This window comes from Amblyomma maculatum, chromosome 10, assembly GCF_055883805.1.
Source record: "Amblyomma maculatum isolate TAMU_Amacu chromosome 10, ASM5588380v1, whole genome shotgun sequence".
Lineage (NCBI taxonomy): Eukaryota > Metazoa > Arthropoda > Arachnida > Ixodida > Ixodidae > Amblyomma > Amblyomma maculatum.
This window is the reverse complement of record NC_139353.1, coordinates 17,945,851-17,967,728: the sequence shown is the minus strand read 5'-3', so window position 1 is coordinate 17,967,728 and position 21,878 is coordinate 17,945,851. Positions and strand designations below refer to the sequence as shown.

At 46.7% G+C, this 21,878-nt stretch overlaps 1 protein-coding gene across 1 annotated transcript; it reads left to right on the top strand.

The window, feature by feature from the left end:
* The first annotated feature begins 2,841 nt into the window (after positions 1 to 2,841).
* On the top strand, positions 2,842 to 21,418 carry LOC146175711 (uncharacterized). The gene is made up of 5 exons (XM_084581192.1): positions 2,842 to 2,899; positions 4,734 to 4,872; positions 5,822 to 5,967; positions 19,798 to 19,927; positions 20,822 to 21,418. Exons 1-5 carry the CDS (start codon positions 2,842 to 2,844, stop codon positions 21,060 to 21,062), a joined length of 714 nt encoding a protein of 237 aa, XP_084437318.1. The 3' UTR covers positions 21,063 to 21,418.
* The last annotated feature ends 460 nt before the right edge of the window (positions 21,419 to 21,878 follow it).

The window sequence follows — 21,878 nt, the reverse complement described above, 5'->3', positions numbered from 1 at the left end:
CCCGAAGAAACTGAGAAAACATGTGACCAAAGACACGGAGACTTTTAAGATGCGTTTTATGGGTAAGTCATGAGAGCAGCCTGCGTTACTCTGTGTAGTTACACGCATGCTCATTTGCATACAGTCAATTAATACTTCACAAGAAGGACCGCATCACGTGCGTATAAATACTGGCTGGACCGAAATAAGTAGAAGTGTGCTTTGCGCGGCCCAGTTGGTAGCTTGTTTGTTTCGTAACCCACGAGTCATGTGTTGGAATCCTGCCTAAAACATACATACTAAAGGAAAACACTTTTTCTTTAGCCAAACCAATTACTTATGAAGGTGTATCACTTGAGACTTGCGGCAATATTTATTTCCCATTACACGTAATTTCAAACGCTCTCTCTCCACGCGTAATTCCACGTCTCAGGTGAGCGTTGTAGGTTACTCCGAATTCCCACGAAAGGTCACGTAGCTGTTACGGTATGGCCCTACCGACTATTCATGATTTCCGCGACACAGAAGCTGCAACGCTAACGTCGAAGTCGACGCCAGGTTTTTTTGCGGCGTGGTACTTTCATGTCATCGTGCATAAAAATGTTCACTGGTGGAAGCATTCGTGGTTAGGGCGTGGTGTTTACGAGTGTCTGCAAGCCTCTATTATCAATTTAGAGCATCTTCTTGTTTTTATTGTATCTGCGCGCGTTTCTTTACTAGTTAACTGTTTATTTACCGATCTTGATTCTGTACAAGTGTGAGCTTTTGCTATATACAATATGTAAGAAGCATCCCTTATGGCACGCTCACAGCAATAATCTCCTCCTTACCCTTCCCTCCTAATAACCAAGGAATAAAGAAATGCAAAGCAGATCACAAATAAAGCGATTTTTTTCTTGCGTAAGTTACACAGGTGACCCAAAAAAGATAAAATATTTTAAGGAAACATATCAGAAAGCTCCAGCTGCATGGCGGATATGCTAAAATTAAACAAAGCAGACGTTATCCTTAATCAGAGCGTTCCATTAACTTTTTCCAACTTTGAAGGAAATCAGCGGTTCACATTGAGGTGCATTAATAAAAATAATAAATAATAATAACATTTATTTCGAGGTAGAACAAGCATGCTAATAACCGGCTTGATTGTGTAATCATACCTGCAGTGTAGTTTGGCAGGGCAACATCATCACATCGTCACATCGGCAACATTGTCAAACTTTGGAGCAGAGTAGCCCCCCCCCCCCCCCTCCCCCCTGAAGTCGCAATCGCGACAATGAAATACACTGCAGCACATTTTTTTTTCAATGTTTTACCAAATATCTCAGACCCGCACCATACAATATCATGACCTTGTGCGCGTAGCACCGCGAAGTCAGAGCTGTTACGCCAGCTCTCAAGGCACGGGTTCATACCGGCGCTTCTTGCGTAGTCCATTGGCCCAATCTTTAATGCTCTGTAATTACAGAGATAATCGCTATGAATGCGAATGATTGCGCAGCGAGGGGAAAAAGTTTAGTCGAGGGTTCCTTTCTGCTTTATCTCGGGAGATTTGTCGGGCAGGAAACTCAAACATTTTTTTTCTGTTCGCCGCGAAAAGAGAGCTGAAGACGCTTATGGCGACACCTGTTCGTATGTGCCGCGCACGCAATTGTACTTACTCCGCTTGAGGGCTGATTTAAGTGGAACTGAATTTCGCCATCGATCTCTCTCTTCTTCTCTCAAAGTCCTCACGCTTCGGCTCTTCCCTCCTCTGCGGAGTCTCTCGTGTGGATGTGCACTCGCCCCCTTACTCGCGCGGGGCATATAAAAAGAATTGGAGTTGATCGCAATCTTGAAGCATCGAATGACCGTAGTCTGCTTTCATATCATCTGTAGAGCGCAGCTTGAGCAGATTGGACAGCCATGACTAGGAATAGCCTTTGTCTCGTGCTAATTGGTGCGTATCTTATAATTCTACTAATAGCACATGATGGTTAGGAGGAGTAATGTAAAACGGGTCGCTTATGATTAGTTTTTATACATAGTTATCAAGAGTGAGTTCGAATGCTGCTATGAGTATGTTTGTGGGAGTTTTTATGCAAGAGTAGAAACCATACATGCCTCGAGTTCGCGCTATGAAGGGAAAGTCTAATGAATTAGACAGGCTTAGTTTCATATGCACAAGCAGCCGTCACACTCTGTATCATATCTTATCATGAATTATGAATTCATAACAGGATATCATGATAACATAATTCACAAATCATGAATTATCTCAAGAACCCGGTTTTATACAGCAGTGACATGGAATTGACAAACCTCAGCCTTTCGATTAGTGAAACGAGTGTACTGATTTTAGGCGTCCGTTCTAGTCAAAACGGTTCAGATGTGTCTCAAAGAGGGGGCCAAACATGGTTATCTTTATTGCTAGAGTAAAACAAAAGTCCGCGATAAATTGTTTCAACCCATAACGCTGAGAGTTTCTTATGAATGGCTAAATGTTTCTCGACCACTCTTCCCCATCTCGCGCAACAAAAGTTTGGTAGAGACGCGATTAAGTGTCACTTCAGACATAAGTAGGTCGTTTGTGAAGTGCATCTTGCGAGGAAATCATGCTTAAGACCAGTGCACTTTAGCACTGCTTCAGGCGACTATCATAAATCTAGGAAAAAAAGCAAGCCATGCGATAGGCCTGACTCGATCCCGTGAATAAACTGATTATCTTCATTTCTATCAACGATTTATGTAATTCTTATCAGCATGGCGCACCGCTCGAGCGAAAACATCCGCTGAAGTTTCAGTGCGAACCTTGAATTGTAGTCTAGGGATCCGCAGCTTGGCATATCAGCATTGAGAGCATTGTCGGTCGCCCTAAATCTTACAATGGAGGGCAGAAGTGAGAAGCAGTCTCTGTTTGGCTCGGCCCTAACAGCTCAGCCTTGTAGTGCATTTTGCTGACGTACACACAATTGTTTTAGTTTTGACGTGTAATGCTCGGTATAACATTCGGAGGCCCCATGCGAGCCCCTCCTCGCAATACAATCTTGCATGATCTCACCGAAATCACAGGAGTAGAAGTTGAAGTGATGATTGTAATTTAAAAAAGGAAAACGTGCTGCGCTTCGACTATGTGTCCTCTGCTGACCAGAAAGTAATGCGCGGAGGTCGGTAGCGCGGTATGATTTAGTATTCAGAGATATGGTGTTGTATTGTATTGCACAAGGGCTCGAATGTCCTGGAGCTGCGCAATGTGGGTGATGTAGGAGGCCGCTGTAGAAGAAGCCGGGTAAGTTTCGACCACTGGAGGTTCTGTCAAACGCAGAAAGCCAGCTTAAGAGCTCAAACAAGCGGCACTTTAATTTTTGGCAAAAAAATAAATAATAAAATACCGAAAAGCTGGAAAGGGTGCTAACAGATTTCGCGGACACGAGCAGGCATCAAAAGGCAGCTTAGTGGGTGGTGTATTAGCGTTTGGAATTTGATGTTGCTCAGCGCTCTCAGCATTATCTTGTGTCCAGTGTGTCGGTAAGCGTATCTTTGTTTTCTTTATTAATGCATGAATCTTCTGTGTTACACGTAGTGCCTTCGTCACTCTTTTCTCCATTTCTTCTGCGAAATGCTTTACTTTATGAAGGGCATCTACGTCATGGTCTACCCACAAAATCAAATGGGCTGGCTGCAGTTCTAATTGTTTCGTCGAGATACGTGAATAGAAATTCCACCTCAGCCATTTCGTTCAAGTATATCGTACAGAGCTCCACTGCTAGTGATATTCCTTCTTTTGCACGGTGCTTTTTGTTGCCATGTCTGCTTGTTCAAATGCCATCATAGGATGTAGTTTGTTAAACACGAAAATAGGTTCGCAAGAAGCTCTCGGGTATTAAAGATACGAAACCATGTGGCAGCAGCGTAAATATTGCGGTTTTATGCTTCCATCAATCATGAATGACGAAGGGGAAATTTGAACTTTTCACCCCTCAGCTAGGGTGAAAAACTGAAAGCGATAACAGAATGGGATGATTTGAACTTTCTGAACTTCCGAATGGATAAATCTGCTTAATCTCCTGTTTACATGTTACCCGCCGGGCCACCGCTACAAGGATATTAACACGCAGTTGAAAGCATGAGACCAGGGGTTATTCGATCATGACTTATCTGTGGGGACTGTAGCCCGCGCTAGATAAGACAGCATTGCGAAATGATGTATTCGTACATTAGCGCCGCGCTGATGAATGGCATTCCCGTCTAGAGTGAGATATTGCGTTCCCTTCAGTTGTCATTTAACTTGACGAAGGCATGCTTGGTATACAGTCAATCAGCCTGTGTTTTCTTTAAGGCTTCGAATTCATCAAGCATTACCTAGCTGCTGTCACATGCAGCTAGGCATGCAGCGAGGGAGGCGAAATGTGAAGCGCCCATGTCAAGTGTGATATCAGTACGTGTTAAAGAACTCCAGATGATTGAAATCGACCCAGAGCCTTGCATTACGAGGTGCCACAGTGCCGGCTCCTTTTTACACGTCAAGTCCTATTCACAGTTAAAATCATATATCGCATAGTTTATATGGGCATATAGGTTTCTTGTAATCGTGCAAAAAAACAAAAACATCCAGTTTTATCTTTGCTGTAGATATTGCAGAAAATGAGTCTTGGGACAACGGGGAGGCTGTTTTAGGAAAAGTTTGATTACAACCTTGGATTTTGCAAATTTCGCTAATTGAATTTATTTTCTTGCCCGAAAGTTTGACGCGCGTTTTGCATATTTGCTCTCTCTAGGCTTCTGCGGCTTTGCCTGTGCCGCCCCCAAGGAGGATTGTGACGTCAAGAAGCTCGATACCTGCGCGGCCGACATTTTCGTGTTCGCAACCGCGGATAAGGTCCCCACCACCGCCGCTGAGCTTAAGCCGTATTGTGCGTGAGTATGGCAGTTCTGTTTCCCTTTGTAATCCCTAAGCGTGGCTACCGCAGTGGATAAGGTTGACAACTTTCACCCGGTCTGAGTCAGCCGTCAAGATGCCGATGCAAGTCATCGATTGTTACAGGAAAAGCAATGTTATTTTGCTCTGAGAGGTCAGGTTAAAATATTGTTTGTTTCTGGTGGTAAACATTGCCCACGACAAATGAAAAAGAAAAGACATTCCATTTTCTTTTCACACAAGTGTCACGAGAAAAATAAGAGAAACGAACAGCAGGAATAGAAAACTAGAAGCAGAAATGGAAAGTTATTGCCTTAATGCTTCATAAAAAGAAAAAGAAAACCAGTATACTTTACATTATTTTGGCTTGAATCCTGATCCTGTTATTGTTTGTAAGAGATTCATTAATTTGTCTTTGTTATTAATACGTCCTTCTGCTATTCTTAAATATAATTGCATTAATCAGGGCGTCATCATACGTACTTAAAATGTGCAAATGGTTGCATTAAGCATATGTTCACACGCCAATAATTCGGACGACAAATTTGTTTATTGCTTCCGCGGTTTAATTTGCACTGCATGTCTAATTTAAGGCAAGAACGCCAACCCAGCAAACCTGTTGGCGACCTATTTTTTTATGAATGTCGGCAATACAACGTCATACTGGCAGAACGCCATAGTAGACGCTGTGCATTTCTGTACGCATCCGTATGAAATAACTGGACACAATCAAGTGGACACGGCAGTTTGATTATTTAGGGTGCCTCTTTGATTTTCACTACATCCTTACTTCTATGCCACCTACCGTTTCAACTCTTCCTAATATCTAACTCCCCTACCCCTACATTTGCCTGGATCATTGTCTGCATTTTACCATTGAGCTCCCCAGTACCTTTCCACCCCTCTGTAGCGCCTTGCTATCTTCAACTTTCACCCGAATATGCGCAGCAAACAGCTGAAATCCGAAGCCTGCGCCCGGGACTACGTGAAGCGCTGCACGGACAGCGTCGTCCAGGGCATCGCCAGCATCTTTCTTGATGATGTCAAGGCCGAGATCGAGGAACGCTGCAACCAGGGCTCTACGTTACAGAGAGGTGAGTGAGACCGAACTGGGTGCCTTTGATTGATCCATGCACCGATGCAAGACTTCTATAAATAAATAAATGTTTTTCGCTGCTTCAAGAATAGTGAAGTCCAGCTAGGATCTGAGATACTTATGGTGAAATAAGAAAGCGGGTGGTTTATTTACAGTGCTGTGGCGGCGGTGCAAGGTGATCGAAGCCTACTAGCCCCCAAAGCACTAACGCCTCTTCCTCCTTTTCTTTCACACAATCCTTCATCGTCGTCAGTAGCGTGACAACAAAGTGAATGATGGTCAATTACGATAGTAAACGACCGTCCGTACAAATATGAACGGAAACGCTGTACAGCGAAAACGACAGCCGCGCATTCCTGTTCAGTGACTGTATAGTTTCGCTTTGGCTTGCTCAGAGTACGACTTGCGTACGCAATAACATGCTCTCGTCCGTCGTGCCGGTGGACAAGCACTGCACCGAGAACGATTTCACTACCGTCCGTGTCAGCTTCTGTTATTGTAGTAGGATCGAAGTGGCGTTGGATGGGTTCCGATTTTAGAAGAAAATTCAGCTGTCGGAATGACGCGTCGCGCTCTGGTGTCCAGTCAAAAGTGGAGTTATTGTTCAGAAGGCATGTCATGGGTAAGCAACGTCAGCAAAGCGATGTATAAAGAGCCTAAAATACGAAACAGCCCAAGAAAACTGCGAAACTCCACTGTCTGCGGGGGTTTGAAGGACTCAACAGCGGCATGACACCATTATCATCGCCAAGGTGTCCTAGCATCAGCGCTTGGCGCTCTCCGAAGCGGCACTTTTTTGAATTGGGAATTAGGGTGTCGTTGTGCAGACAGTTCAAGACGGGGACTAGATGGTCATTGTGATCTTGGAAGGACTTCCCAAACATGACGACATCGTCCAGATAGCAAAGTCAAATGCCCTATTTTAAGCCGCGCATAACTGTGTCCATAAGGTGTTCAAATATGGCAGGCAATTTGCACAGCCCGAATGGCATAACATTTAACTCATAAAGGCCATCTGGCGTGACAAAGGCTGTTTTTTCCTTATCCGAAGGGATAAGGAAAATATAAAGATAAGAATAAGGAAAAAAAGATTTCATCCTTTTAGAGATGAAATTAGCACTGTTATTTAGTAGTCATACTTAGCGGCATTGATGCATCGATAACGTTGGGACAACAAATATTTTTGAAAATGTTAATGCAGCAGCAGTCAAGCAACTATGCTCAGATTTGCAGAAATATCATATTGCCGCATAGAAGACGACGCCAAAGATGATGACTGGGCCCCGCAAGCGCGAGCCTGGAAGAGAAGGAAGTTGGAGCGCAAGACTCGTCCAGGTTGATTTATTAAACCCGTCCTATCTTTGGGTCCTCCTTGGCGTTCAATCGAGACGTGACACTGGTGGAGCGCGCTGGGGTATGCATAAGACTCCTTCAGGCAGTCCACAGCGAATCCCAGACATCGACACGCCTGTACATCGCGCTAGCCGCTGCCTTCTAGGCCTAGCCCCGGAGTACAACCATCTGCCAAGCTACTCTTCAAACGACCAAGTCCATCAGGTCTCCAAAGCCATGGCACATCCCAACCCTACGCCGGTGACTCTTCAGAACACCAAGGTGCCAGAGTGCTTTCGCGGGGAAGCGTTTGAAGATGTCGAGGACTGGCTTGACCAGTTTGAGCGAGTGGCCAAGATTAATCAGTGGAGCGAAGATCACAAGCTTTGCAATGTTTATTTTGCCCTTCAGGATAATGCTAGAACGTGGTTTGAAAACCACGAGGCCAGCTTATCCACATGGAACGACTTCCGCCGCCAGCTTGTAGACACCTTTGCGAGAACTGGTCGACGCGACAATGCGCTGCGCCTGCTTGAAGTGCGTGTCCAGAAGCCGAATGAGAGCGTGGCTATGTTTGCGGAAGACATGGCTCGCCTTTTTCGCCGTGCCGACCCTGATATGAGTGAGCCAAAGAAGTTACGGCACCTCATGCACGGTGTCAAAGAACAGGTGTTTGCCGGCTTAGTACGCAACCCACCTAAAACCGTGAGTGAGTTCATTAAGGACGCTACGGCTATAGAGCGAGCCCTCCAAGATCGGTGCCGCCAGTACAACCGACCAGCCAGCTGTGCCCCGACGACTGCGGCGGCGCTGACTGCAACAGATCAGACCACTCTTCGAGACATGATTAGAGAAATTGTCCTTGAGGAGTTGCAGCGAATTTCGGTTACGAAAGCTCAGTCGTCAAAGGCCCTCGTGCAGGCTGTAAGGAATGAAATTCGGTGCTCCCTAACACCGTCCGCCCAGTGCAACGAGTTTCATCCAGTCGACAACGCGGCAGTCATTTCCGAACCACCATACCGCGTTCCACAACCGGTCAACTACCCGGCCAACATTCCTGCACCTTATCACGAGCCGCAATCTGAGAGCTACGCCGCGGTCCTACGTCGCCCGCCTCCAGACCACGCCTCACCGAGCGCACCAAGCCGTCAGGAGACGCGATTCTTCCAGGGGCCTGAGTGGGCGCCTTCCAGGTGCTCTCAACTACGCCGAACGGACAGGTGGCGCAGTTATGACAGCCGGCCACTCTGTTTCTACTGCGGACAACCTGGCCACGTATATCGGTACTGCCGTTACCGCGAAGAGGGGCAGGCCTTTCCGTCTGCTTCTGCTCGCCGCCGCTTCGACGCTGACACTGCCCAAATCGACGACGGCCTTCCGGTCAGCAGGGAAACCGAATCCCCGGGCTTCCGCCGCCGCTCCTCCCCATCGCCACAGCGTTATTCTCCGCCGATGCGTCGTGGCAATGCTGACGTTGGCGGACGGCGGTCCCCTAGCCCTCACCGGGGAAACTAACAGCCGCAACCTCACGAGGGGAGGTTGCACACAGTCTAAAAGTGTCAAAACCCTCACCACCGCCGCAACAGCCGACAGCCCGTGCTTCTGACGCTGCCGTTAGTATTGACATTGCCGCACTACCGCCGAAAATGCCGCCTACATTACCACCGAAAATGCCGCATCAGATGAGCAGCCCCGACGACGAAGCTGATACCGCTGACCTTGCCGCACTTCCGCCGAAAATGCCGAAAGAGACGAGCAACCCAGATAACGTTGTTAGCGCTGACCTCGCCGTTTCCATTGATGGGCTGGAGGTACATGCTCTGGTGGATACCGGGGCGGATTTTTCAATTATTAGCCAGAAACTGGCTGACACGCTGCGCAAAGTAAAAACCGAATGGACTGGGCCAGTAATAAGAAGTGCTGGGGTCCAGCTACTGGCACCGACAGGGAAGTGCACTGCCCGGATAGGAATAGGAAACGCGGTGTTTGTTGGCAGCTTCGTTATTCTCCCTGACTGTTGCAAAGATCTCATCTTGGGCATGGACTTTCTGCGTCTTCATGGGGCTGCAATCAGCATTCGTGACAGCGTCGTTGCCTTCACCAACAATCATGAAGACCTTGGTTGTGCGGAAGTACCACTGATGCCCTTACGCGTCGCCAGAGGTGGGCATTTGACCTCAAAAGCCTCGACCTCACCTCAAACTCAAAAAATATTTGGCGACCTCACTCAACCTCAACCTCATCAATTGAGGTTGAGGTCCCCCAGGCGACCTCACCTCACTTTTCAGGTGACCATTGGCGACCTCACTCAACCTCACCTCAAACTCAAAATGTGAGGTTGAGGTCGGGCGCTCGACCTCAAAAAAAAAAAAAAAAAGAATAATTAAATTAAACCGTAACTTAAAGCAAATATACATTTCTCTGTAATCCTGGGGTATATATAGGCTAGCCAGAATTTTGTCGTGTGAAGGCTGTATTTTACTCCTAATTTTATACTACAATTAATATCCTGGATAAGAGAAACTCTGGACACTACATGTCCAACTCTGCACTAAAGTGGCAATCCTCTCCCCCTCCTCGCCTACCCTTTTGTGGTCGGTTTCAGTCTCAGGCCTACATGGGTACCACGTTACTACGCATAGGCCCATAATGCAATGCATAGGCCCATAATGCAGGGGGCGGCAGAAAGTTAGGTGGGCGGATGAGATTAAGAAGTTCGCAGGGGTCAAGTGGATGCAGCTAGCACAGAACCGGGTTAAGTGGAGAGATATGGGAGAGGCCTTCGCCCTGCAGTGGGTATAATCAGGCTGATGATGATGATGATGATGCAATACAAAGAGTTTATCCCATCTGACCCACGTGAATAAGATTCGTATTAGAAATAAAACAAGCCAGTTCTTACTATAAACTGAAAAGACAAATGCTGTTGACCCTAGTGACGACGACAACAATGACGATATGCTCTTTTTCTTTTCTTGCCACATAGCGCTAAACAGACTGGGACACAGCGAGACACACGGGACAGGCACATTTTTTTCGCCCATCCCGTATGTCTGGCTGTGTCCCTGTCTGTTTAGCGCTATGAGGCAAGAAAACCGACACCAACGCGCCCAAGCTTTCATCCTTGCTGTTTTCTTAATCCGAAAAAAAAAAATGATGATTGCCGAGCTTTTTTTTTAATACACTGTACATTGTTTTGCGACAGAATACATTAAATTAAGAAAAAAATAGGAATACAGTCGTGCCTCGTTAGTATGAACGCTTTGGTTTCCGACCAAAACTGTCCATAAAGCGAGTCATCCATAATAACGAGTCATGAATAAAAACGAAAAGTATATAATTGAGAAAAAAATTTATAATTAATGGCTGCTGTTTTAATTAATTTGGGTATATAAACACCGCCGAGATGTCGATGCTACCTTCTTATCCAAAAATCCGTCGACGCGAAACGTCATGTCTGTTCTTAACCTTGTCAGCCATCCTCTTGAGTAGCTGAAGTCAGTAATGCCTATGACAGAGCGTAGAATAATATTTCTCAGTAAGCATCTCCCTGTTTTACTGAACAAAAATTCCGTAAGTCATCACAGGTAAAACCTATCAAGACGGAGGAGAAGAAGCACCCATAATGTTGCCGAGGCAGCGAGCCTTCTCTTGAAGCATTTCGTCGCTCACGACAGCACCATTCGCGAGCACATTCCCGAACCACATTAACAAGGCTGACTCCATTTCTTCGAACTGTGCTGGGCGCTGTCGGACTGTAGCTTACGCTGTGATGCCGACGTTGAGCCATTTATCGGAGTCCGGTAGTATATATAGATCGTATATCGTCGACCTGACAAGGCTGAGGCCTAGTTGAACTTGGGTCCAGTCTTTCACGGCTTGGATTGACGGAGATTTCTTTTGCCGCTTGTATTCACAGATTTCCCGCTTCGCGCCTAAGTTCAGCTCCATTCTTTTGCGTTTAACTCCCACCATGCCAAAAGTCAGACTAAAGTTGAGAATTGCAAGCTCCTGCTTCTTTGCACTCTTTTTCCCTAGTTACCCTCCCTGACTTTCCGTTCTTCTGATTCTCTTTCTTGCCTTGTACTGTTTTTGTAAGGAATCGAGGGAGTCAAGTTGGCAGGCTACTATACAGAGGGCTATCAAACAGCCCTTTCCTGTGCCGCTTGTATGTGTTCCTATGAAACAAACACTGCAAGCTGAAGATACAGTTTAGAACGACAGCTAGCCGACTACGAAGAGCTCAGACCTTGTCAAGGCCGCATCGTTGACTCAAGGCAAAGCCGACATGCGGATCGCTGTGGTGCAAAATGTGGTAGTTCGGCAGCGCTACAGTGACGAAAACCAGGAGCATGAGAAGGAAGGGCGTCCAGGGCGGGACGCCCGGCCCTGGTTGCGTGGTCGTCGCGTTTCTTTTGTCGCTCTACTTCGTGAGTGTGTCTTAACCCTGACCGAAAAGCGTTAACGGCTTCATGGAACACACTTTGTGTTCTGGGATAGAAAAACTTCAGTCCCCACCCCCAATTTTGGTGCTTGTCTTTCTTCTTATTGTTTCTCTCTTACGCTTTTACCGGCCTCTCTTCTGCTCTGCGACCACATGTTGCTGTTTTCCCGACTGCGGCCTCTAGTTGCGGCGCTGCCGCTGCACCCAGAAATCTCCCGGTTCCCTCCTTTTGGGGTCTTTCTTAGTTAGCTGACCCTCGGTTTGCTGTGTACGATCCCTGTCATCCGCCCTCCTTTTCTCCTCCTCCTCCCTTCCTTCCCGCTCTTGCGCCCCCCCCCCCCCCCTTCCCTCCTAAAACAACGACACGCCCGCTTTGGTTCTTTCCAACTCCACAGAACTCGTTCAGGCATCCGACCGTATCGGCTGTCGCATAGGTTCCCGGCTTGCGCACCCTTCTTTAACTTGCGTTCGGACTCTTCTGCTTTTTTCAAACGATGTCCATATTAACGAGACACAAATACATGGGCCGAATAGGCTGTGTGCATTCATCCCATCTCAATAGTTCAGAGAGCGAGTTTCTATATTAACGAGACATAAATACATTGAAAAATCTTCGCCCCTAGAAAAACTGTCCATAATTCGGGTCCTCCATATTAACGGATGTCATATTAACGGGGCACAAATTTTCCGTAAAAGCCACTCATGAAACGACTTGTGAAGACTAAATCCCCAACAAAACAAACAAAAGAGGAAAAGACAGCAAAAAAAAAAAAAACAATTAATCATAAAACTCGGCCAACGCCGCATAAACCTTCAGAAAATTTCGAAGAGGAATGCTGTTCATCTTATGAGGTCCCAACCGGCCAATTCTGGGCGTTAGTTTATAATTCTGTGATCCCGTGGCGTATTGCAAGAATTGGCGAAATTGCTTCTTCGAACACCACGCTTACATCAAAAATTACAAGGGTCGGAACTGCTAGGAAAAAGGGTAAACGGGAACCACTTTGCTGTCGCGAACATCGGCTCGCCCGTCAAATTTCGCCGGAGCAAAATGTCCTACTCCCACCCGCCTAAAACACACACACACACACACACACACACACACACACACACACACACACACACACACACACACACACACACACACACACACACACACACACACACACACACACACACACACACACACACACACACACACACACACACACACACACACACACACACACACACACACACACACACACACACACACACACACACACACACACACACACACACACACACACACACACACACACACACACACACACACACACACACGCACACGCACACACGCACGCACGCACGCACGCACGCACACGCACACGATATAAATACTTGTACGTCCGAACCGAATACTGGATGCCATTTCGCCAACAATTCCTTGACGAGCTTCTTTGTGGTATTCACTTGTTTTCCTTTGAAGAATGAACTAATCAATTGCACGGTGGTGTCTCCGAAGCTGCTTCGCCGCATGCACCGTAGGTCAATCTAGAGAAACCGTTTCCCCGTTACTGTCGTATAGTTACAGCACATAAACGTAAAATAAAGGCAAGAACAACAGAAATGAGGCGAGCAAGCAGCCCGGAGGGACCGCGCCCCCCGCTGTGCACGCGCTCCTCCCTTCGCCGTCCGTCTGTAGCAGACATGGCAATAATTGAATTATAGTAAAGAAATTGAATTACTTTTCGCGGTAATTTGTAATGTAATGAATTCGTTTCTCGGGTTGGTAATTTAGTAATGTAATGAATCACTTTTTGGCAGTAATTTCGCAGCAAAAGTAATTGATTCCTTTCGAAATTACTTTGACTAAAGTGCGCCACTACTCCTTCAATAGTCAACAAAGTAGAGTGCCGCGAAAGCAAGAACGACGTGCGGCAAGCGAAGCCAGCGTAACGGATCGGCAAAGGGGGACAGAGTTGTGCAGAACAGTACGTCTGAGACCTCGTGTGTAGCAGGGGCAACCATTCTCCAAGTAGCAGGATACAAGGCGTCATGGGAATCCCGAAGGGAGAAATGGTGCAAAATGGCTGGAGCTGAAAACTAGTTGCGAGCGCGGCGCAGCGGCACTCCCTGCTGCGTCGGCTAGTGCACAGTGGTGCCTGGTTACACTCAACACCACGATGCAAGGGAGGATTGGGGCTGAGGGAGATGGGCGGAAGGGTCCATGACGTGAGGCACCGTGGCTTGAGCATTACTGAGCAGTGAGCACAAATGTGCCGACGTCGATTCTTGGGACTGCGGAAGCAATAAATAACCTAGCTTCTTCGGGCCCTTCAAATGGCGGAGACAGCTCCGTGCCAGCAAGACGCTGGGTTCGCCGGTCATTTCACGACTGTTCGACCACGTGGTTTTCTTTTTTTTTTTTTTGTAATGGCCCGTGCTGTAGGAGAGAGGGAAGGAATAGCTCTCTGGGACAGAATTTGACGGGAAGACGAAAGAATGTGTGTCCTTCGCGTCCGAAGAACAAGCTTTTGTTTTGTTTATTAGCTTTGATTAGTTTTTGCATGGATGGAAACTAGAAAGTAATTTAATTTCTCAGTAGAAGTAATCGTAATGTAATTTCATTACTTTTTAGGAGCAGTAATGAGTAATGTAATTTAATTACTTTTCTTAGATTTTCAGCAAAGTAGTTAGTAATGTAATTTAATTCATTTTCAAAAGTAATTTTGCCATGCATGGTCTGTAGGCATCTGGTTTTGCTCATGCGGTGAATGCCTAACTGTCACCAATACACACCAAACGGCAATGGCGTATGTGTGCCAGCTCCGCTTTCAGAGACTAGATCGCGCTTTCCAATACTTGCAAAAGAAAAAGAAAAAAAAAACTAAATGACCGCGCGGGTAAGTGGAAAGGAGGGTTGGGCTATGGGCCTCTGAAAAAGAGCCTAATGTGAGGGAAGAAGCCTGTTCTCTTTTCGACAGTGTACGACATACAAGAAAATATATATAAATAAATACCATGTTGACGAAAGTAATAACAAATATCGCACACTAAAAACAGAAGAGAACTGTGCTTCCCAGAGCTTATAGAAGGTTTGAGACATCGACTTAATACGGCATTCCTCAGTGCTAGCATGTAATTGGCTTCACATCACGTACATTAAAATTGATTTTTAAAGAAAAAAACAAATATCTGAAAAAATTATTCCGACATCTGGCCACAAAAATTTTCATCCGATTGATTTGTCCGTCTCGAGCAGACGGGAGCACAAAACAGACACGTTCAGTTCGCCACACCAATTCGTCCGTCTAGACACCAAAATGTTCAGTCGGAAACCATCTCAATACTTTCTAGCTCATAAAAACATGTAGGAGAATGCTGTTCTTTTTTTTTTTTTCTGCGCCTGAACAAGAGATTTCAATAAAAACCTGATATTATGAAGTTAAGAATCCCTTACTCTCCTCCTTCCTCCTGCATTGCTTGATTTCAATAAAATTTGAGAGAGAAATAAAGGGCCTTAGCGGAGCGAAATCATTTTTTTTTTCATTGCGCTTGACAGCATACAAGCCCCATATACTTTTTTGCATGTTCTATCTCGGCAAATGGTTAACATGCGCATGCGTTTTCCTGTATACCAGTTGCGTCTTATAAGATGTGCCGTCCATTTCATCCCATTGCAGTTGTTCGGGGCCACCTGTGAATCTGTATAAGAAACAAGCAGCACAAGACCAAAAAGAGGTTGTTCTCGAAAATACAAGAATATAAATTTACAGGACCGAAATATAGAACGATGACGTACAATTCGAAAGGGAGGACTTCGATAAAATGCCCAGATGGTATTGTGCCGGTTTTTCTGGTTTGTTCATGTTTTTTTTTTATCTGTCAGTATCACGTCCCCTAACACTTTCGCTGCATCATTTTCTGTTAAGTTTCCGTGTAATGTACAGCAGGGTCCTTTATCGAATGTAAGGCAGCAACCGTTATAGCGCCTGGAAATGGGCATGCACAAGACACAGTTCTGCTCCGCGCCGTCTACGCAAAGACAATTTGCTTCGTTTTTTAGCTTGCTGCTTTCTTTGCGGCCTCCGACAAAAGCACCGCAGGTCAACGTGAGTTATGTGCTTTGCGCGCTCCTGGGTGTTTTAGCCTGCCGCAAGCATCGGCACAAACAAGTCAGAGGAAACGGGGGTGGCTGGCGGAGTTCGTGAAGTAAAAAAAAAAAATGTCTCCTTCCAAGTAGACCAGAGGGAAGCGGTCTCGGGCTGCGGACATTACGGTGCAATGCCGAAAGCTGGGCAGGGGCTGCCGCATCTGGTCGTCCGATTGGGGGGTAACCAAACACCGAGAGTCGGCGGGCACACCGCGGCAGTACGCTCGAGCTCCGCGTCAAAAGGGGCGCTCTTCGAAGAAAGCCGCGGCAACAGCAAAAAGCCTGGACCTCGCAATTTCGACCTCACACAATGACGACCTCACTCAACCTCAAACTCACGCGTGAGGTTGAGGTCCAATTTCGTGACCTCACTCAAAACATTTCGAGCTGTCACCGACCTCACCTCAACCTCACCTCACTCCGTGAGGTTGAGGTCATTTTGAGGTTGAGGTCGACCTCATGAGGTCGAAACCTCATGAGGTTGCCCACCTCTGCGCGTCGCCAATGAGACAGTGACATTACCTCCGCGATCATGCTCTCTTGTTGAAGTGAAGTGCGACATGGCGCATACCGGCGATGGTATCGCCGAAAAGGCAGTCGCCCTGGTACTAAGCCGAGGTGTTTCTATAGCTCGAGGGCTAGTCAACTTGACCAATGGACAGACCGAAGTGCTGCTGACAAACTTCAGCGACGAGCGTCAGCAAATTCCGAAAGGCACAACTGTGGCCTTTTTCGACAGCATCCCAAAGGCGCAGCACTGCTTCTCACTGCAACAGGAAGGATCAATGTGCAAGACGCCCGTAACCACCGTCGATGTGAGTAAAAATTTGTCTTCTTCAGAACGGGACCGTCTTTTGGATCTCATAGATCAATTTCGAGACTGCTTTGCTTCCGAATCGCGGATCGGCCAAACGCCTTTGACAAAACATCGAATCATCACGGATGACTCGATTCGCCCGATTCGACAAAATCCTTACCGTGTAGCTCCGAAAGAACGTGCAGCCATTCAGCGCCAGGTGGCCGAAATGCTTAGAGACGACGTTATCCAGCCGTCGCAGAGCCCCTGGGCTTCCCCCGTGGTACTTGTTAAAAAGAAGGACGGCAGCTTACGATTTTGCATAGATTACCGCAAGCTCAACCAAGTAACTAAAAAAGACGTGTACCCTCTTCCTCGCATCGACGATTCCCTTGATCGCCTACGAAATGCACGTTACTTCTCATCAATGGACTTGAAAAGTGGATATTGGCAGATAGAAGTAGACGAGAGAGATCGGGAGAAGACAGCATTCGTCACTCCCGATGGATTGTACGAGTTTAAGGTCCTTCCGTTCGGTTTATGCTCAGCACCAGCAACATTTCAGAGGTTGATGGATACTGTGCTCTCGGGACTTAAGTGGCAAACATGCCTGGTGTATCTTGACGACGTGATTGTGTTTTCGGCCACATTTGAAGAGCATCTACGCCGTCTGCTAGCTGTATTTCAGGCCATACGATCTGCGGGCCTCACACTAAAACCCGAGAAGTGCCACTTCGGGTACGAGGAGCTGCAATTCTTAGGTCACGTCGTTAGCCAAGAAAGTGTCCGGCCTGATCCTGAAAAGCTCTCCGCAGTCGCCAAGTTCCCGACACCTACGGACAAAAAGACATTGCGGCGTTTCCTGGGTCTTTGCGCCTATTACCGCCGGTTTATTGCTGGTTTCTCACGAATTGCCTGGCCATTAACTTCGCTGATGCGTGACAATGCTGTCTTTCACTGGGGTGAAGAACAGGAACAAGCGTTTAATGAGCTGCGGAGACGTTTACAGACACCACCTGTCCTGGCGCACTTTGATGACGACGCCCCTACACTTCTTCATACGGATGCCAGCAACGTGGGCTTAGGTGCTGTGCTGGTGCAGCGCCAGGGTGGTGTGGAAAAAGTAATTGCTTACGCCAGCAGGACCCTATCTAAAGCAGAAGCGAACTACTCGGCAACCGAAAAAGAATGCCTTGCAGTGGTATGGGCGGTTATGAAGTTCCGCCCTTATTTGTACGCTCGCCCCTTTCAAGTCGTTAGCGACCATCACTCGCTCTGTTGGCTGACGAATCTAAAGGACCCTTCAGGGAGACTCGCGCGTTGGAGCCTTCGATTACAAGAATTCGACATGGCAGTTATTTACAAATCTGGAAAAAAGCACGCGGATGCTGACTGCCTTTCGCGAGCGCCGGTCGAACCTTTCACTATGACCGATGAAGACACTGCATTTTTAGGTGTCATAGATGACGCAACGCTTTCCCAACAGCAGCGAGAAGACCAGGAATTGCTCCCTCTTATTGATTTCTTGGAAAAACGAACTACCGTTGTGCCTAAGATTTTCACCCGAGTAATCTCTTCATTCTTTATTCGCAACAACGTGCTTTACAAGAAGAACTTCCGCCCTGGGGGAAACAGTCATCTACTCGTCGTCCCATCTGTTCTCCGCAGTGAAGTTCTGCAAGCGTGTCACGACGAGCCAACCGCCGGTCACCTAGGCTACACCCGCACGTTGGCTAGAGTCCAGCACGGATACTACTGGCCAAAACTGCCTGCGACAGTGAAACACTATGTACGTACGTGCATAGACTGCCAGCGCCGTAAGTCACCCCCTGTAAAACCAGCTGGCCTACTCCATCCTCTTCAAGTGCCAACAACACCTTTTAAGCAAATCGGCATGGACCTCCTGGGACCATTTCCGACGTCGACAGCCGGAAATAAATGGATAATTGTCGCCACCGATTATCTAACCCGCTACGCGGAGACCAAGGCTCTGCCAAGGGGTACCGCCGCCGAAGCAGCTCGGTTCTTCGTGGAGAACATTGTCCTGAGGCATGGCGCTCCGGCGCTCATTATAACTGACCGAGGAACTGCATTTACGGCCGAACTTTTGGAGACCGTTCTCCGCCTCAGTGGTACCAGTCACCGTAAAACTACAGCCTATCACCCCCAAACCAATGGGTTGACGGAACGCCTCAATAAAACCATTGCAGACATGCTTTGCATGTACGTTGACGTGAACCACAAGAATTGGGACGAAATTCTTCCCTACGTCACGTTCGCCTACAATACGGCACGCCAAGACACCACTCGTATGACACCATTCAGCCTCCTTCACGGGCGACCAGTAACAACTATGCTGGATGCAATGTTGCTCCCGAATGCCGACACCGACGATCTCGATCAGGACGCCGAGGAAATCGCTCAGCGTGCAGAGGAAGCCCGCCAACTAGCGCGTGTGCGGATCAAGAATCAGCAAGAGCATGATGCACGACGCTACAATCATAGACGCCGACATGTCATGTACGAACCTGGCGACAAAGTGTGGGTCTGGACGCCTATTCGCCGCCGTGGACTCTCCGAAAAACTATTGCGGCGATATTTCGGGCCATATGTTGTTCAGCGACGTTTAACCGACGTCACTTATGAGGTGGTGCCAGACGGAGTGTCGACCTCGAAGCGACGCCAGCAACAAGCCGACGTCGTCCACGTTGTACGCATGAAGCCGTACAACTCGGACTGACCTTGACCCCCTACTCCCTTTTATGCTCATCGGGACGATGCTTCCTGAGGAGGGGGGCAAATGCCGCATAGAAGACGACGCCAAAGATGATGACTGGGCCCCACAAGCGCGAGCCTGGAAGAGAAGGAAGTTGGAGCGCAAGACTCGTCCAGGTTGATTTATTAAACCCGTCCTATCTTTGGGTCCTCCTTGGCGTTCAATCGAGACGTGACAATATCATGGGGCATTTGTTTGGAAGGAGCCGTGATTACAGGCGAGCTTATGAACATTGTTCTATTGCTCTGTATTTGTAGCGGTAATCAGCGGCCGAGGTAGGCGTGCCACTGCAACTGACGCGGAAACATCCGCTAACGGGGTATCGGATTGTTCCCTTTTTTACAGACTTCTTAAAGCACGCCCCCTGTCTGAACAAGGCTGGAGCTTCTATTCACAAATGTTTCCAAAACGTGAACGCTGGTATGGACGTGGCCTCCAGGCTGCCCATCAAGCAGAGGATCGGAGGAGCTTGCTGGTAAGCGCGCACTTCGTGTCTCATCAATGTGAGATAAGGATATACAATAATTATGTTGACCTAATTGCATTTGTAGCGAAGAAGAATGGGTAGCTTTAAACGATTCTTGGCTAAAATTAGAAACTTTTTTTTCTCGCGAAATAGTGTAGTGCAGTTTCTAGTTGCACAAAGTTTGGAGAGATAGAGGGGACAGAAAATTATTGTGAGCGGCATCCTGAGGCAAAGAAAGAAGCATAATTTTTGTTTGCCTGGATAAACTTATTCGTCCAGTCACGTTGAAGGATCACGAACAGATTTCATTGCTGTAGTTGAACAAGAAATATAGGGAACTTTTTTAGTGAGTCATTGCCACTTTAATGTCAGCAATAGGCCCTTAAGTGCATAAATATTAAATGGCAACAGTATGAACATCTTCATTCAGTGAACGTTGCAAATGGTTTACAACTGAAGCGGAACTCTTTAGGATATGTACTTCCTACAATAGTAATTGTTTATCTTGATTTGTATTCTAGAAAAGAGTATATATAAGTAATTTTTTCGCATATTGTATATCTACCCTACTGATTTTTCGTTAACAGGCTTGCAGGTTTTGCTATTTCTTTTCAAAGAGGACCCCTTTTGTTTTCTGTGTCAGTCTTTAGTACTCGTTATGAGCGCAGGACGAAATTAACAAATTCTTCTCACATGTCGGAAGGTTGGGCCACTCCAATCGACGTGTGGCATAAAAGTGTGTTATGGTTTCACACAGTCGCCTCAGAATCAAAAGTTGCCCTAGAAAGGTGAAACGCTTTGCTCCCACCGTATTATGTTCCATTCTCACTGTTCGCCTTCTTTCCTCGTTTATTTTCACAAATATTTGTGCCTTCACTCCTTTTTTCTTTGTCCTTCTCGCAGCAAGTTCAACGAGTTCGAGGCTTGCGTGCTCAGGGCCGCCGAAGACAGATGCAATAACGAAGCGGTCGAGTTCGCCAAAGGCCTGATCAAGAAGTACGCCGGCGAGTTGCTGGGAACAGTATGCACCACATACCGGTCGGGCGAAAAGTGCAAGAGCATCGTTTTCGACTCGCAGCCCGGTGACAAGAACATTCACTCAGTCTTGACGCCTCTCATCAAGGTTGCCGCCGCCCTTGGCTGATGAACCGCGAAATGCATTCATTGTTGATGTGTGAATGCCGACTAGAGCTATCGTCGTTTTGAGTGCAAGGGACGGCAAGAAAGGTGACGGCACGTTGATCAGAATGACAAGTTATCTACAATATTACCTCTTGAATTATTGACGTTGACAATATGATTGTTACATATCATAAACTGAGCTTCATTTTTTTCCCACAGTGTTTAGCCTTCACATTACGGCCGCGGTCCGAACTATCAGTGATTCAATTTTATAGTCTAGATCTTCGCCCTATCGTTCTGTGCCGCAGGCAATGAGCGTGCACGCTCCTTTCATGCCCTGTGCATAAGCGCATAGTGAAACGTGATGAGTGTCGTGAAGCAGAGACCGGATGAGAAAGTCGGCTATGCAAGGACCTAAGGCCGTGTAAAGAACTGTGATCTTTGTACAGGAAATAAATATTTTATGTTACGTATCATTTTCTGGTGTTCCTACAGAAGATACGTGTGTGCGTAAGAGATTAGTGTGACATGGGCAAGGAAATGACGTAAAAGAACGCGCGGAGTTCAACAAGCCTGAAATAGGTACAATAGAGCTGATTTGATATTTTCTCTCTATCTCTCTCTCTCTCTCTCTCTCTCTCTCTCTCTATATATATATATATATATATATATATATATATATATATATATATATATATATATATATATATATATATATATATATATATATATACATATATATACCTATATGTAGAGGTGAAAGTAAAAGATGCTGAATATCAGTTTTTTCTCTCATGTCCGGAGATTGAAGAAAATCATATTTTGTAAAGGAATGCAT